A 17,622-nucleotide genomic window follows, 5' to 3' on the forward strand; every position below is an offset into this window, starting at 1 on the left:
TTACATTTATCATCAATTGATTTTCAACAAAATGCCAAGACAATTTAGTGGAGGTTGGGTGAGGGGACTATTGAAATGCAGAACAAAATAAAACAAACAAAAAAACACCTCCACAGAACTTGGGCTTAGAGCCTTATTTCTCACCAAACATGAAAATCACCTGAAAATGCATTATAGCCCTAAATATAAGAGATCAAACTAAAAGCCTTCTGGAAGAAAACGTAGACAAAAATCTCTGTGACTTTAGGTTAGGCAAAGATTTCCTAGATATGATACTAAAAGCATAAAAGAACCTAGATAAATCAAACTTCAAAAAAAATAAAAAATAAACTTCATCAAAATTAAATGCTTTTTCCTCTTCAAAAGATTATTGAGAAAACAACAAGCCATAGAATTGGGAGAAAGTATTAGCAAACCACAAATTTGGTAAAGGATTTGTAACCAGAATATATAAAGAACCCTAAACACTCCACAATAAGATTAGATATGCAACCAAATTTTTTTTTCGTTTTTAATTTTCTTTCCCTTCTTTCCTTCCTTTCTTCCTCCCTCCCCCTTTCTCTCTTTCTTTCTTTCTGATAGAGTCTCCCTCTGTTGCCCAGGCTGGAGTCCAGTGGCACCATCTCAGCTCACTGCAGCCTCTGCCTCCTGGGTTCAAGCTGTTCTCCTGTCTCAGCCTCCTGAGTAGCTGGCACGCCACCATGCCCAGCTAATGGTTGTTTTTTTTTTTTTCAGTAGAGATGGAGTTTCACCATGTTGTCCAGGCTGGTCTTGAACTCTTTTTTTTTTTTTTTTTTGAGACGGAGTTTCGCTCTTGTTACCCAGGCTGGAGTGCAATGGCGCGATCTCGGCTCACTGCAACCTCCGCCTCCCGGATTCAGGCAATTCTCCTGCCTCAGCCTCCTGAGTTGCTGGGATTACAGGCACGCGCCACCATGCCCAGCTAATTTTTTGTATTTTTAGTAGAGACGCGGTCACCATGTTGACCGGGATGGTCTCGATCTCTTGACCTTGTGATCCACCCGCCTCCGCCTCCCACAGTGCTGGGATTACAGGCTTGAGCCACCGCGCCCGGCCGGTCTTGAACTCTTGACCTTAAGTGATTTGCCTGGCTTGGCCTCCCAAAGTGCTGGGATTACAGGTGTGAGCCACCATACCCAGCTTTTACTTTCCTTTTTACTAGTGATGCTAGCACAGAAACAGCAACCAAATTTTTAAATGGCCAAACTATTTGAACAGATTTATTTTTCCAAAGAAGATATACAAATGGTCAATAAACACATGAAGAGATGCTCACTATCATTAATCATCAAGGAAATGCAAATTCGAATGGCAATAATAATAATAATAAAACAGATAATGTGTTAGTAAAGATGTAGAAAAACTGTAACCTTCACATGTTTCTGGTGGAAATGTAAAATGGTGCACTTACTTTGGAAAACAGTCTGGAAATTTCTGAAAATATTAAGCCACTTTTGTCACTAGACAATTTGTAAACATTTTGACTACATTAGGAGTTGGTAAGGATGTGGGAAAATGGAAGCTTCTCAGGCCTTGTAGGTAAATGTGTATGTGTTATGTGTCAGCCAAGAAAGGAAATATTTATTGATTACCTAACACATCTACAGGCACTGAGCATGGGACATAAGAGAGGAACTGAAAGGGGCCAAGGAAATATTTAGCAGAGAGCTAAATGACAAAGAAGAGTCAGCCCTGAAAAGGACAGGAGAAAGCATCTTCTAGGAGGAAATATAAAGCCCCTAAGATTTAGCCTGCTTGATGCAGAGTGTGGGAGGCAAAATAATGGCCTCCTAAAGATGTCCACGTTCTAACCCCTGGAACCTGTGAATATATACTCTTTCATGGCAAAAGGGACTTTGTAGATGGGATTAAATTAAGCATCTTGAGATGGTAGATCATCCTGGATGATCTGGGTGGCCCACTGTCTTCACAGGGTCCTTATAAGAGGGAGGCAGGAGGGTCAGAGTAGAGAGAGGTGGGAAGAGGCTGCACTGCTGGCTGTGAAGATGGAGGAAGGGGCCATGAGATGAGGAACATAGGTAGCCTCTAGAAGCTGGAAAAGGCAAAAGGAAATAGATTCTCCTCAAGAGCCTCTAGAAGGAATGCAGCCCTGATGACATCTTGATTTTAGCCCAGTGAGACCCATTTTCAGACCTGTGACCACCAGAACTATAAGATAATAAGTGGGCCAGGCGTGCTCATTCTTATCTGTAATCCCAGCACTTTGGGAGGCTGAGGCAGGTGGATCACTTGAGGTCAGGAGTTTGAGACCAGCCTTGCCTACATGGTGAAATCTCGTCTCTACTAAAAATACAAAAATTAGCTGGTCATGGTGGTGCACACCTGTAATTCCAGCTTGGGAGGCTGAGGCATGAGAATCATTAGAACCCAGGAGGTGGTGGAAGTTGCAGTGAGCTGAGATCATGCCACTGCACTCCTGCCTGGGCGACAGAATGAGGCTCTATCTCTAAATAAATAAATAAATGTTGTTTTAAGTCACTAAGTTTATGTTCATTTGTTGTAGCATTAGTAGGAAACTAATTCAGAGAATGTAGCTTGGAAGAAATGTCAGGGTTCTTTCCTGGCTCTATTAAGTTTGCAAAGTCCAGACATGTAGGAAATCACTGTTAAACAAATTAGTCAGGCCTGGTGGTACATGCCTGTAGTCCTGGCTACAGGGGAGACTGAGGTGGGAGGATCCCTTGAGCCCTGGAATTTAAGGCTGCAGTAAGCTATGATCATGCCACCGCATTCCAGGCTGAGTGACATAGCAAGACCTTGTCTCTAAAAAAAAAAAAAAACAAGCAGTATTTTAAAAAGCAAATCAATGTGTTCTCTCACCTAACTGCTTTGAAAAATGTACCAATGAATGATCTCCAGCTAACTCAAGGAATAATCCAAATAAAGAAGGCAAAAACCCCAGAAAATAGGGGATCCAACCCAGGAGTGGAGAGAAGGGGTATCCCTCTATGGCAGTTTGTAGAAGATGCTGTTGATGTCCTATCCAGATCTCTAATGGCCCACAGTTCCTTATTTTCCAGAAAACTGCCCTTACTTAGAAATAACTGGAAAGTTGTGCTCCCCACCCCCCATGGGTGCCTGAGCCCACAGCGAATGACTGAGTTGGAGTTACAAAAGCACAGCCTCCTTGCCTCAAAGTGGAACAACTCTGTGGTGTCATTCATGCCTCAGAGCTTCCTGTGGATCAGTCTGAGGTTACAATCCAGCTGAATATGCGACCTTTCTTGTTTTTCCCCCCAGCCTATCCTCTCCTCTCTTCCTTTTTGTTTTTAGCTGAGAGCTCCCCATTGATAAATCACAAAGATCTCCAACTCAGATTTTGCTTCTTGGGGACCCAACCTAAGATAGTCTAAAACAACAGTCCAGCTAAGAGCAGAAGGATGCAGGAAAAAATAATGCAATGAAGCAGGGCGTAGTAGCTCATGCCTGTAATACCAGCACTTTGGGAGGCCAAGGCTCACCTGAGGTCAGGAGTTTAAGACCAGCCTAGCCAAAATGGCAAAACTCTCTCTACGAAAAATACAAAAATTAGCAGGTGTGGTGGCACAGGCCTGCAGTCCCAGCTACTTGGGAGACTGAGGCATGAGAACTACTTGAACCCAGGAGACAGAGGTTGTAGTGAGCTGAGATGGCACCACTGCACTCTAGCCCGGGCAGCAGAGCAAGACTCCATCTTAAAAAAGTGCAATGAATATTTGAACATGTGGAGAATATTGATAAGCATGTGACAGATCAGATGGAGCAACTGGACATGAATGCAAAAACTTCACCAAATTGGAAAAGAAAGGCAACTATTAATTCTGGGAAAAACAAAAAGTTGTACTAAACAAGAAATGTAATCATATAGTAAACTACTTGGCTCAGCTAACTAAGAATAATTTATATTGAGAGAATGGAGAAGGAGAAATGAGGAGACGGAAGAGGATGGGAGCTAAGTCCTCACTTACCACAATAGAAAAGCAGTAGGTAATATCTAAAGGGTACAGTCAAATATATGCATAATCCCAGTAAGTAGAATAAAATGAAGACCACAAACAGCATTGTATCAATTCAGATCAGATTTTGCTGCCAAAAACTCCTGGTTTTTTGAGCTTTTTAGATTTGAGAATAATACTGACTTAAAAAACACACACACACACGTGTGCATGTACTTTACTTTCAATATCAAGTACATCTTTGTCTTGGGTTGATCAGTTCAATCCACATAACCATACACATGGATGCCTTGAGTTGGATAGAGATGAAAACTAAGAGAATGTAGCCAGCTGGCAAAAAAAAAAAAAAAAAGTTTTTCTTTTTTATTTGGTCAGATTTTTTTTTTGGAAAAATTTACTATTATTAGTATTGTTTTTGTAGAGAGGGAGTTTCGCTATGTTGCTCAAGCTGGTCTCAACTCCTAGGCTCAAGCAATCAGCGTGCCTTGGTCTCCCAAAGTGCTGGGATTACAGGCATGAGCCGCTGTACCTGGTCTTGTTTTCAATGCTTCTAAATAGAGCATTAAGATGAGGACAGAGAAAAAAAGTGTTAGACCTGGAGCTTCATCCAAAGAATCTGTCCAATGATTAACAACCATCTACTCACCTGGGCTGCCCAAGGGGATGAAGTAAGGGCCCCAGGTCCTTACTCAATCTTACCTTGAGAGCATCTGGTTGAGCAAAGTATGTGAGTGCTCCGATCTTTATGGGTACCCAGATGTCCATCATCTGTGCTGCAATGTGGCTGAGTGGGAGGTAGCTGACCACCATCTCATGCTTTTCTGTCAGTTTCAAGTCCTTTGCCACTGCTCCTGCTGTCCACGTGATCTGTAACATAAGGAATAATCCAGGGTGCCTCACCCTCACATTAGGGCCATTTCATTTTTAAATTTTTTATTTATTTAATTTTCAGACAGGGTCTCACTCTTGTTACCCAGACTGGAGTGCAGTGGTGTGATCACAGCTCACTGCAGCCTCAAACTCCTGAGTTCAGGGGATCCTCCCATCTGGGCCTCCTGAGTAGCTGGGACTACAGGCACACACCACCACACCGAGTTAATTTTTTTAAAACTATTTTGTAGGAGGGGGTCTCACTATATTTTCCAGTGTGGCCTCAAAAGTGCTAGGATTATAGGTCTGAGGGACCATGCCTAGCCTGGAGGCCCATTTTAAATGTATTTAGTGAAATAAATAAATAAATAAATTTAGTGAACACTTATAAAGCACCTTCTATGAGCCAGACACTGTTTTCATACTTTACAAACACCAAGTCATTTAATCATTGTTAACACTTGGGGGTCAGTAACTATAATTCTTCCTGTTTTACAGATGTGGAAACAGAAACACAACATTCCTGCTGGCTCAGAACAAGGAGCTAGTGCATCCCCTGCCCCTACCCCTGAGACCTCAGTGCACCCCATCGTGATCTCTTTTCTGCTACCTCCATCAGGGTATGCATGCCTACCTGGCACCAGCCTATCTGCTGGCTCTGACTTTTAAGTGCCACCTACTGGACTGCAGCCTGCATGGCACCACCAAACAAAACTTGCTACTGGAAGGGTTTATTGACAGTGCATGAGATAAGCCTCCTGAGACCTCAGCACCCTCAGTCCTGAGGGGAGACAGTGTTGGCTCTTATGTCCAATACATCTTTACAACAAGCAGCATTTGAGAAAGCCACTACATAGAAGCTATCCACAACCATGGAACCCATACAGACCTTTGGCCCCCAAAAGCACTCAGAAGCAAGAGGCCATACAATCATACACAACATACACCACAGCCATACCCTCAAGGGAAAATAGAATTTAAAAATACAAAAGTCTCATCCAAACAATAGAAAATCCAAAAACAAGAAGTGACAGCTCCCTCGGATAAGAAGGAATCAGAGCAAGAATTCTGGCAGTAGAAAAACCCAGAGTGTCTGAACACCTCCAAAGAATCTCACCAGTTCTCTAGCAGTGGGTCCTCACTGGATTGAAATGTCTGAAATAACAGATAAAGAATTCAAAATATGGATTGCAAGGAAACTTAGGTCCAAGAGAAAGTTGGAATCCAATATAAGGAAACTAGAAAAACACTTCAAGATATGAAAGACAATATAGATGTATTAAGGAAAAACCAGTTGAACTTCTGGAATTGAAAAATTCACTATAGAAATTTAAATATATAGTTGGAAGTTTTAACAATAGATTAGACTGAGCAGAAGAAAGAATTTCAGAGCTTGAAGACTGATCTTTCAAACAGATTGTAACTAATGACAGTTTAAAAAAAGACAAAAGTCAGACAAAAGTAAAGAAAAAAATTTTAAAAAACAAAGTCTTTGAGAAATATGGGATTATGCAACCAAACCTATAACTTATTGGCATTACTGAGACAAAAGAAGAAAAAGTAAGCAACTTGGAAAACCTATTTGAGGGAGTAATACAGGTAAATTTCCTTAATCTTGCTAGAGAGGTTGACATCTACATACAAGATATCCAGAGAACTCCTGTGAGATGCTATACAGTATAGCCACCCCCAAGGCAAATAGTCCTCAGACTAAGGTCAGTGTGAAAAACAACAACAAAAAACCCTTAAAGGCAGCTAGAGAAAAGGGCCAAATTACATATAAAGGAAATTCCATCAAACTTACAGTGAATTTCTTAGCAGAAACCTTACAAGCCACAAGAGATTGGGGGCCCATTTTTAGCCTTCTTAAAGAAAAATAAATGCCAGCCAATAATTTTATATCCCACCAAGCTAAGTTTCATAAATGAAGGGAAATAAAATATTTCCCAGACAAGGAAATGTAGGGGAATTTGTTACCACTAGATCAGCCTGAAAAGAAATGGTCAAAGGAGTTCTAAACATGAAAACAAAACAACAATTACTTGCTACCATAAAAGTATATGTAAGTACAAAGACCACAGACCCTATAAAGCAACTACACAATCAAGACTACAAAGCTACTAGCTAAAAACACTATGACAGGAACAAAGCCTCACATATCAACATTAAACTTGAACATAAACATCCTAAATACAGCACTTAAAAGACACAGAGTGACAAATTTGATTAAAAAAAAAAAATGAGACTCAACCTTCTGTTGCCTTCAAGAGACCCATCTGACATGTAATGACACCTACAGGCTCAAAGTAAAGGGATGGAGAAAGATCTGTCATGCAAACAGAGAACAAGATGAGAGGGTGCTATTTTTTTAATCCAATAAAACAGATCGTAAACTAATGACAGTTAAAAAAGAGAGAATGTTCAGTTCATCCAGACGATCTAACCATCCTCCCAACATCGGAGCACCCAGATTTATAAGACAAATAGTACTAGACTTAAGAAAAAAGATAGCCATACAATAATTGTGAGGGACTTCAACACCCCATTGACAGAAGTAGGCAGATCGTTGAGGCAGAAAATAAATTCTGGACTAAATTGGACAGTTGACCAAATGGACTTAATAGACATCTTCAGACTACTCCACCCAGTGACCACTGAATATACATTTTTCTCATTTTCACGTGGAACATTCTCTAAGATTAGCCACATGCTTGGCCACAATGAAAGTGTTAATAAATTTTTTAAAAATCATATCAAGCATCTTCTCAGACCACAGTGGAATAAAATTAGAAATCAATACCAAGAGGAATCCTTAAAACCACACAAGTACATGGAAACTAAACAGCTTGCTCCTTAATGACTTTTGGGTAAACAAGGAAGCAATAAAAAAATTATTTGAAACAAATGAATATAGACACTTTTTAAGTGGGCTTTATTCCTGGGATGCAAGGATGGTTCAACATACACAAATCAATAAATGTGATTTATCACACAAACAGAATTAAAACCAAAAGCCAGATGATCATCTCAATGGCTGCAGAAAAAGCACTTGACAAAATCCAACATCCTTTATGATAAAAGCCCTCAACAAACTAGGCATCAAAGGAATATACCTTAAAATAATAAGACCTGTCTATGACGAACCTGCAGCAAACTTCATAACGAATGGGCAAAAGCCAGAAGCATTCTCTCTAAAAACTGAAACAGGACAAGGATGTCCACTCTCACCACTCCTGTTGAACATGATATTAGAATTCTTAGAGCATTCAGGCACAAGCAAGAGATAAAAGATGTACGAATAGGAAGAGAGGAAGTCAAACCATCTCTGTTCACCAATGATATGATTCTACATCTAGAAAACCCTAAAGATTCCTCCAAAATACTCCTAGCTAAATGACTTCAATAAAGTTTCAGGATACAAAATCAATATACAAAAATCAGTAGCAGTTTTCTACACCAATAATGTTCAAGTTGAGAACCAAATCAAGAATTCTATCCCATTTACAATAGCCACACACAAAATAAAATACCTATAGACACATTTAACCAAGGAGATGAAAGACTTCTACAAGAATAGCTTTTCAAAACACTGATGAAAGAGATCACAGATGACAGAAATGTAAAAACATTCCACGCTCATGGATAAGAATAATCAACATTGTTAACATGACCATGCTACACAAAGCAATCTACAGATTCAACACAATTCCTATCAAATTACCAATATGATTTTCCACATAATTATATAAACAATTCTAAAATTCATATGGAACCAAAAAAAGAGCCCAAATAGCCAGAGCAATCCTAAGCAAAAAGAACACAGCTAGAGGCATCACATTACCTGACTTCAAATTATACTACAAGGCTATAGTAACTAAAACAGCATGGTACTAATACAAAAGTAGGCACAGAGATAAATGGAACAGAATAGAGAACTCAAGAATTAAACCACACCTAGCCAACTGATCTTTGACAAAGTCAACAAAAATAAACAATGGGGAAGGACGTCGTATTCAATAAATGGTGCTGGAAAAACTGGCTAGCCATGTGCAGAAGAATGAAGAAACTAGAAAAAAATCTAGGAAAAATTCTTCCGGACATTGGCCTAGGCAAAGGATTTATGACTAAGACCACAAAAGCAAATGCAACAAAAACAAACACGGGCAATTGGGACTTAAGAGCTTCTGCACAGCAAAAGAAACAACAGAGTAAAGACAACCTACAGAACATGAGAAAATGTTTGCATCTATGCATCCAATAAAGGACTAATATCAGCTGGGCACTGGGGCTCACGCCTGTAATCCCAGCACTTTCGGAGGCTGAGGTGGGTGGATCACTTGAGGTCAGGATTTTGAGACCAGCCTGGCCGACATAGTGAAGCCCCATCTCTACTAAAAATACGAAAGTTAGCCAGGCATGGTAGTGGGTGCCTGTAATCCTAACTGCTTGGGAGAATCCCTTAAACCCAGGAGGTAGACATTGGAATGAGCTGAGACAGCGCCATTGCACTCCAGCCTGGATGACAGAGCAAGACTCTGTCTTAAAAAAAAAAAAAAAGGTCTAGCATCCAAAATCTATAAAGAACTTAACAAGAAAAAAAAATCCTAAAAAGCAGGCAGTCTTGCTCCAGGGCTTATGCTTATAACCTTTGTGGTAGGAGAATGTCTTACCATAACCATACATGCAGCCACCAGGAGCATAAATACCAACCAGCATAGAGGGGAATATCCTGTTTAATCAGATTTCTTTCATTCATTCATTTCCCAAAAGTGGATTGAGTCCTCCTGCCCACCAGGCACTGCACTTACAGTAGTAAATAAGACAGACAACCCCTGACCTCAAGGAGCTGATGTTTCTGATAAACAAATGAGCACATAATATGTCAGTGTCAAAAAAATCCTAAGGAAGAAAAAAAGTAGCCAAATGGAAATTAGGTAGTAATGGGATGGTTTATGGTTTGCTATTTCAAACATGGAAGTTAGGGAGGCCTTCACTGAGGAAGTGACACTGAGAAGAGATCCACCAGAAGGAGGTGAGGGAGCAAGCTGTGTGGCTAACTAGGGGAAAATACCTTCCCACAGAGCTCATGCAAAGACCTCGAGGCAGGACTGTGTATGGCGTGTTGGAGGAACAGCGAGGAGGACCATGTGGCTAGAAAAGAGTGATCAAAGGGGAGAGAGGGAGAAGAGGAGAGGAGGAAGGAGATGAGGCTAGGTTTGCAGGGCCTTGTGGGCCTCAGGAGGACTTGGGCTTTTATCTGGAGGGAGGTGGGAGCCAAGGAGGGCTGCGGACAGAGGAGGAATGGGACCTGACTCAGGTGCTCACAGGTGCCCTCTGGTAGCTGTAGAAAGGACAGACTAGGGGGTGAGGGTGGGAGTTGAATGGGAGGTAGGTAACAGGATGGGGTGGAAGCAACGGCACAGGTGCAGGGAGTGATGATGGGGACTGGACCAGAAATATTTTTCTATATCAGGTATCGTACAGTTGAGTCCCAGATCATCTCGTTATAAGGGCTTCTGTAATGTCTGAACTTTTAATTTTTACTCCAATGATTTATTGCCAGACTTGAAGCCTGCTTTCCTTGTTGTTATAGTAAAATGTATGCATCAAATATTACAGGAAGCCAAAATCCCATCTCTAAAAACAATTTAAAAAACAGGCCAGGTGCAGTGGCTCATGCCTGTAATTCCAGCACTTTGGGAGGTCAACATGGTGAAACCCCATCTGTACCCAAAATACAAAAAGTTAGTCAGGTGTGGTGGCACTGGCTTGTAGTCCCAGTTACTCAGGAGGCTGAGGCACAAGAATTGCTTGAACTCAGGAGGCAGGGGTGAGTGGACAGAGTGAGACTCCATCACACACACACACACACCCTTGGGTGCATACCGTGCCCCCACACACACACCCTTCCTCCGGTGCATACCGTGCCACACACACACACACACACCCTTCCTCGGGTGCATACTGTGCCCCCACACACACACACACCCTTCGTCGGGTGCATACCGTGCCACACACACACACACACACACACACTGACTCCAGCACACACACACACCCTTGGGTGCATACCGTGCCCCCCGCCACACACACACACTCCAGCACACACACACACACCCTTCCTGGGGTGCATACTGTGCCACACACACACACAGTCCAGCACACACACACACCCTTCCTCGGGTGCATACCGTGCCAGATATTTTTCTGCTTTTGACCTGACCAGCATTCCTTGCTCTCAATGGTTGCACTCTGCTGCCCCCTAGTGAAGCAACTACACTACTCTCTATCCCCCAGTGGTGAAGGAGCGACTGCCTGCTAGACCCTGGAATGCCATCCATGCTGCCCCTGGAAGCCAAGAAGAGAAACAGCCCAGAGGCCACCACTTCAGAGCAAAGGGACTTTGGCATACATTGTCATGACTGAGCATCACTCCCTTGGGTATGCCTGTGGTCCCCGAAGTGTAGATGAGCACGGCGCACTGATTCGCCTTCTGGCTCTGGATGACCTGTTCCAGTTGGGTGTCAGGGATGCTTCCGCCAAGTTCCATGAAATCATCCCACTGTGGACAGGAAAGACAAGTGGAAGATGAGAAGGCAGCCAGGAGTCCTCTTCCCCAGCCAGACCTCATCCTATCAGCTTTTCCTAAAGAATGATTCTCAGGCCGGGCGCGGTGGCTCAAGCCTGTAATCCCAGCACTTTGGGAGGCCGAGGCGGGTGGATCACGAGGTCAAGAGATCGAGACCATCCTGGTCAACATGGTGAAACCCCATCTCTACTAAAAATACAAAAAATTAGCTGGGCATGGTGGTGCGTGCCTGTAATCCCAGCTACTCAGGAGGCTGAGGCAGGAGAATTGCCTGAACCCAGGAGGCGGAGGTTGCGGTGAGCCGAGATCGCGCCATTGCACTCCAGCCTGGGTAACATGAGTAAAACTCCGTCTCAAAAAAAAAAAAAAAAAAAGAATGATTCTCAGCAGGTGGAAGAGCTTAGGATGTACCAGTCCTGGCACCTCTTACGAAAGTCCCAAGATATTTGCTTCCAGTTCTGCCACTTCCTCGAAGTGTCACCAAGTCACTTAAGCTCCCTGTGCCTCAGTTTCCTCATTTGTAAAATGGGAATGATGTCAGGATGCAACTCCTTGGGCTGTTGTAAGCAAAGTCCTGAGAACAGTAGTTGACAGGTGGTAAGTGCTCTACAGAGTTAAGTATTATTTGCTTGCTGCCTTCCCAAATTCCATTCCCCACCCCAGCTTCTTAGTCACCAATTGGATGGGGCTAACCCCACCCACAGATCCAGAAGTCAACCCTAATTGGTTTAAACTAGAGTATTCCTTTTTTTTATTAATTAATTTTATTTATTTATTCTTTTAAAAAATATGTATATTTTATTGTGTTTTAGGTTTGGGGCACATGTGAAGAACATGCAAGATTGTTGCATAGGTACATACATGGCAATATGGTTTGCTGCCTTCCTCCCCATCACCTATATTTGACATTTCTCCCCATGTTATCCCTCCCCAACTCCCCACCCCCTGCTGTCCCTCCCTAGTTCCCCCTCCAGACCCCAGTGTGTGATGCTCCCCTCACTGTGTCCATGTGTTCTCATTGTTCAACACCCGCCTATGAGTGAGAACATGCGGTGTTTGATTTTCTGTTCTTGTATCAGTTTGCTGAAAATGATGGTTTCCAGGTTCATCCGTGTCCCTAGAAAGGACACGAACTCATCGTTTTTTATGGCTGCATAGTATTGCATGATGTATATGTGCCACATTTTCCCTGTCCAGTCTGTCATCAATGGGCATTTGGGTTGGTTCCAACTCTTTGCTATTGTAAACAGTGCCACAATGAACATTCGTGTACATGTGTCCCTATAATAGAACGATTTATAATCCTTTGGCTATATACCCAGTAATGGGATCGCTGGGTGAAATGGAATTTCTATTTCTAGGTCCTTGAGGAATCGCCACACTGTCTTCCACATGGTTGAACTAATTTACACTCCCACCAACAGTGTAAAAGTGTTCCTATTTCTCCACATCCTCTCCAGCATCGGTTGTCTCCAGGTTTTTTAATGATCACCATTCTAACTGGTGTGAGATGGTATCTCAATGTAGTTTTGATTTGCATTTCTCTAATGACTAGTGGCAATGAGCATTTTTTCATATGTTTGTTGGCTTCATATATATCTTCTTTTGTAAAATGTCTGTTCATATCCCTTGCCCACTTTTGAACGGGCTTGTTTGTTTTTTTCTTGTAAATCTGTTTTAGTTCTTTGTAGATTCTGGATATTAGCCCTTTGTCAGATGGGTAGATTGCAAAATTTTTTTCCCATTCTGTTCATTACCGATTCACTCTAATGACTTTTTCTTTTGCTGTGCAGAAGCTCTGGAGTTTAGTTAGGTCCCGTTTGTCTATTTTGGCTTTTGTTGCCAATGCTTTTGGTATTTTAGTCATGAAGTCCTTGCCTATGCCTATGTCCTGAATGGTTTTGCGTAGATTTTCTTCTAGGGTTTTTATGGTGTTAGGTCTTATGTTTAAGTCTTTAATCCATCTGGAGTTAATTTTAGTGTAAGGTGTCAGGAAGGGGTCCAGTTTCTGCTTTCTGCACATGGCTAGCCAGCTTTCCCAACACCATTTATTAAACAGGGAATCCTTTCCCCATTGCTTGTTTTTGTGAGGTTTGTCAAAGATCAGATGGTTGTAGATGTGTGTTGTTGCCTCCGAGGCCTCTGTTCAGTTCCATTGGTCTGTATCTCTGTTTTGGAACCAGTATCATGCTTAAACTAGAGTATTCTATCCGCCTGGATTGTGGTGATTGGATCAAGTCTGGACATGTGACCTCCAGTGGTCCAATCACAATGAAGATGAAGACTTTACCTGGGAATTCTGAGACACAGACTATGGATGTGAATGAGTCAAGATGTAGCTCTAGGAGCTGCTGAACCATCTCAGGACTATGCAAGAAAGCAAGGCTGGAAAGCCAAGAAATTGAGAAAGTAAAATAGACCCTGGGCACATTCTTTGAGCCCCAGGTTCCAGCCATGCCTGAAATCCACACCCTGAACTGTAGTTGCATGGTCTAACAAATTATCCTTTTTTTTTGCTTAAGCCATTTGAGGTCAGACTTTTGTCAGTTGCGACCAAAGGCACCCTTATTGATAATCAATACATTGCCTTACTCTGGCAGATGAGGAAGTTGAGGCTCAGGGGTGGGAGATTACTTGCCCAAGGTAGATTACTTAAGGCAAGTGAAGAGAGGAACTAGCATTCAAACCCAAGGTCTGACTCCAGAGCCTGTGCTCTTGACTATGACAGAATTCGGTGCCTCAAAGTGAACTCTTGGGCTGTATCGACTGAGTATCACATGGGATCTGAAGAAATTCTACCACTGAACCCCCAACAAGGCTCTGGATGAGGGCACTGCACTGACTTAAAGATGGAGGCACCTCGGCTGGGCGCAGTGGCTCATGCCTGTAATCCCAGCACTTTGGAAGGCCGAGGTGGGCAGATCACAAGGTCAGGAGTTCGAGATCAACCTGGCCAGCATGGTGAAACTCCGCCTCTACTAAAAATACAAAAATTAGCTGGGCATGGTGGTGGGTGCCTGTAGTTCCAGCTACTCAGGAGGCTGAGGCAGGAGTATCTCTTGAACCAGGGAGTCGGAGGTTGCAGTGAGTCCACATCACACCACTACTCCCTTTGCAAAGCCCAGCTTACTGCGTTTGGGAAGTCCCACCCACATCCCTTTCCAAAGCCCCACCCACTTCCCTTGACAGGCCCCGCCCCCTCTCTTTGCTCACTTCCCACTTTCTTTGAAAGGCCACACCCACTTCCCTTGTAGGGCCTTACCCCCTCCCTCAGCTCACCTTTCACATCCTTTGAAAGGTCACACTCGCTTCCCTCACAAGGCCCCACCCACTTCCTTTCCTCACCTTTTACTTCTCTTCAGAGTCCCCACCTACTTCCTTTGAGAATTCCCACCCTTGCCAGGTCCCACCCCCTCCCTCTGCTCACCTTCCACTACCTTAGGCCGTGCCCACTTTCTTGCAAGGCCCGGCTCTCCCCTTTCCCCAGTGCACACCTCCCACACTTACAGAGTACAAATTGTTGCAGTTCTTCACTGGCAGTCTGTACTGGACGATCGCTTTTAGGGGCTCCAGCCTGCTCTGTGGAATCTGAAAGAAAGTTCCCTGTGGGCCTCATCTTCCCCTTCCCCTGGGAAACACTAAAGCTGGGTTGGTTATCCTAAGCTCTCTCTAGCAACTCCAGCCCGCCCCCCTCTTTTTTTTTTTCTGAGACACCGTCTTGCTCTGTCACCCAGGCTGGAGTGCAGCGGCACAGTGTGGGCTCACTGCAACGTCCACCTCCCAGGTTCAAGCCATTCTCCCGCCTCAGCCTCCTGAGTAACTGGGATTACAGGCGTGGGCCACTATGCCAGCCAATTTTGTATTTTTAGTAGAGACGAGTTTTCACCATGTTAGCCAGGATGGTCTCGATCTCTTTGACCTCGTGATCCGCCCACCTCGGCCTCCCAAAGTGCTGGGATTACAGGTGTGAGTCACCACACCCAGCCATTTTGTGGTTTTGGTAGAGATGGAGTTTCACTTGGCCAGGCTAGTCTCAAACTCCTGACCTCAGGTGATCTGCCTGCCGTGGCCTCCCAAAAGTGTTGGGATTACAGGCATGAGCCACCACACCCAGCCCAAAACATGTTTTAAAAGTTAGCCCAATGTGGTGGTACATGCCTCCGTAGTCCCAGCTACTGAGAGGGCTGAGGTGGAAGGATTAGTTGAGACCAGGAGTTGAAGGCTACAGTGAGCTATGATCATGGCATTGCACTCCAGGCTGGGGAACAGAGGGAGACCCTGTCTCAAAATTTAAAAAAAAAAGGAGAATGAGTATTAAACTAAGTTAGTAAGAATTGGAAATCAAACTCCTCCACTTCACTCTGCTCCTCCAAAGATCAGCTTAACCTCATATACTAATGAAGTCATGGAGGACTCTTTCTGACCCGATGCATGGCCCTATTTTATCATTAGAATCTACCTGGGAAGCCGGGGGCAGTGGCTCACGCCTGTAATCCCAGCACTTTGGGAGGCTGAGGCGGGTGGATCACGAGGTCAAGAGATCGAGACCATCCCGGTCAACATGGTGAAACCCCATCTTTACTAAAACTACAAAACATTAGCTGGGCATGGTGACGCGTGCCTGTAATCCCAGCTACTCAGGAGGCTGAGGCAGGAGAATTGCCTGAACCCAGGAGGCGGAGGTTGCAGTGAGCCGAGATCGCGCCATTGCACTCCAGCCTGGGTAACAAAAGCGAAACTCCGTCTCAAAAAAAAAAAATAAAATAAAATAATCTACCTGGGAAAAAAAGACACCTGCCCAGAGCCCTGAGGTCCCCCTGGCTGGCTTTTGCAGGCAGTGCTGGGTAAGAGTTTACCGAAAGGATTTTCTGTAACTGTTGATCATTCTCAACCAGCAAGATGTTCACTTTGGCATCAGTGATGGCATGTCGACAAGCCTCGGCAGAGTTGGTGGCATAAATACCAACACAAAGGCCCCTGGGAAAAGAAAACACATTTGTGTGTGCATCCACACACACCTTAAAGGCAGAATGGTCTGGAAGGTCAAGAGAGAGGAAAGATTTGTAGGCAAGTTCTTAAGTTTGCAGCCACAGCGCCAGCTTCCCTTCCTCCGTAACTTAACCATGAAGACAACAAAAATGACAATGATGATAAGAGTTACAGCTACTACGATGTCATTTTAACAACACTTACAACACCCCATTTTACAGATGAGAAAAGCAAGGGTCCAGCAGTGAAGTCACTCATTCAAGATTACACAGTAAGAAGGTGTTAGACCTGGGATCTGAACTCCTCACTCAGCCCCAGTTCCCATCATTCACAGCAGGTGGCATTGTCTTGTGCTTTTAATTTGCATTTCCCAGCGGCTAATGACATTGAGCCTTTAGGCTACTTCCCTTTGTGGCATTTCTTTTGCCCCTTTCAATTCTTTTTTTTTTGGTCTCATATTACTGAGTTACGGAATTTATTTTTATTTTATTATTATTATTTTTTTTAAGATGGGGTTTCACCATATTGGTCAGGCTGGTCTTGAACTCCTGACCTCAGGTGATCTGCCCACCTCAGCCTCCCAAAGTGCTGGGATTACAGGCATGAGCCACCGCTCCCGGTTGGAATTTCTTTATATGTCTTAGATATCAGTCCTTGGTCAGATTCGAGTTTTACAAATATTTTCTCCAAGTATGCAGTTTGCCTTTCCTTTCTCTCTCCCTGTCTCTTTTCTCTTTCTTTCTTTCTTTTTTTTTTTTTTTTTTTTTTTTTTGAGACGGAGTTTCACTCTTGTTACCCAGGCTGGAGTGCAATGGCGCGATCTTGGCTCACCGCAACCTCCGCCTCCTGGGTTCGGGCTATTCTCCTGCCTCAGCCTCCTGAGTAGCTGGGATTACAGGCATGTGCCACCATGCCCAGCTAATTTTTTGTATTTTTAGTAGAGACGGGGTTTCACCATGTTGCCCAGGATGGTCTTGATCTCTTGACCTCGTGATCCACCCGCCTCGGCCTCCCAAAGTGCTGGGATTACAGGCTTGAGCCACCGCGCCTGGCTTCTCTTTCTTTCTTTTCTTTCTCTCTCCTTCCTTCCCTCCCTCTCTCCTCCCTCCTTCTCTCCCTCTCTCCCTCCCTGTCTCTCTCTCTCTCTCTCTCTTTGTTTCTCTCTCTCCCTTCCTTCCTTCCTTTTTTTTTTTTTTT

General features: G+C 43.6%; 1 protein-coding gene across 1 annotated transcript in view; it reads right to left on the reverse strand.

Annotated features, from left to right (window-relative positions):
• The window catches only part of ACSBG2 (acyl-CoA synthetase bubblegum family member 2), a 39,886-nt gene that overhangs the window by 13,334 nt on the left and 8,930 nt on the right, over window positions 1–17,622 (reverse strand). Inside the window, exons 3-6 of the mRNA XM_032252103.1 lie at window positions 16,293–16,413; window positions 14,944–15,024; window positions 11,260–11,409; window positions 4,677–4,844 (exon numbers count right to left, since the gene is read on the reverse strand). Of these exons, the coding sequence (XP_032107994.1) occupies window positions 4,677–4,844; window positions 11,260–11,409; window positions 14,944–15,024; window positions 16,293–16,413 (520 nt within the window). The remainder of the gene's footprint in view (window positions 1–4,676; window positions 4,845–11,259; window positions 11,410–14,943; window positions 15,025–16,292; window positions 16,414–17,622) is intronic.

Source organism: Sapajus apella, unplaced genomic scaffold (assembly GCF_009761245.1).
Source record: "Sapajus apella isolate SASKATOON/1434 unplaced genomic scaffold, GSC_monkey_1.0 scaffold77, whole genome shotgun sequence".
Taxonomy (NCBI): Eukaryota; Metazoa; Chordata; class Mammalia; order Primates; family Cebidae; genus Sapajus; species Sapajus apella.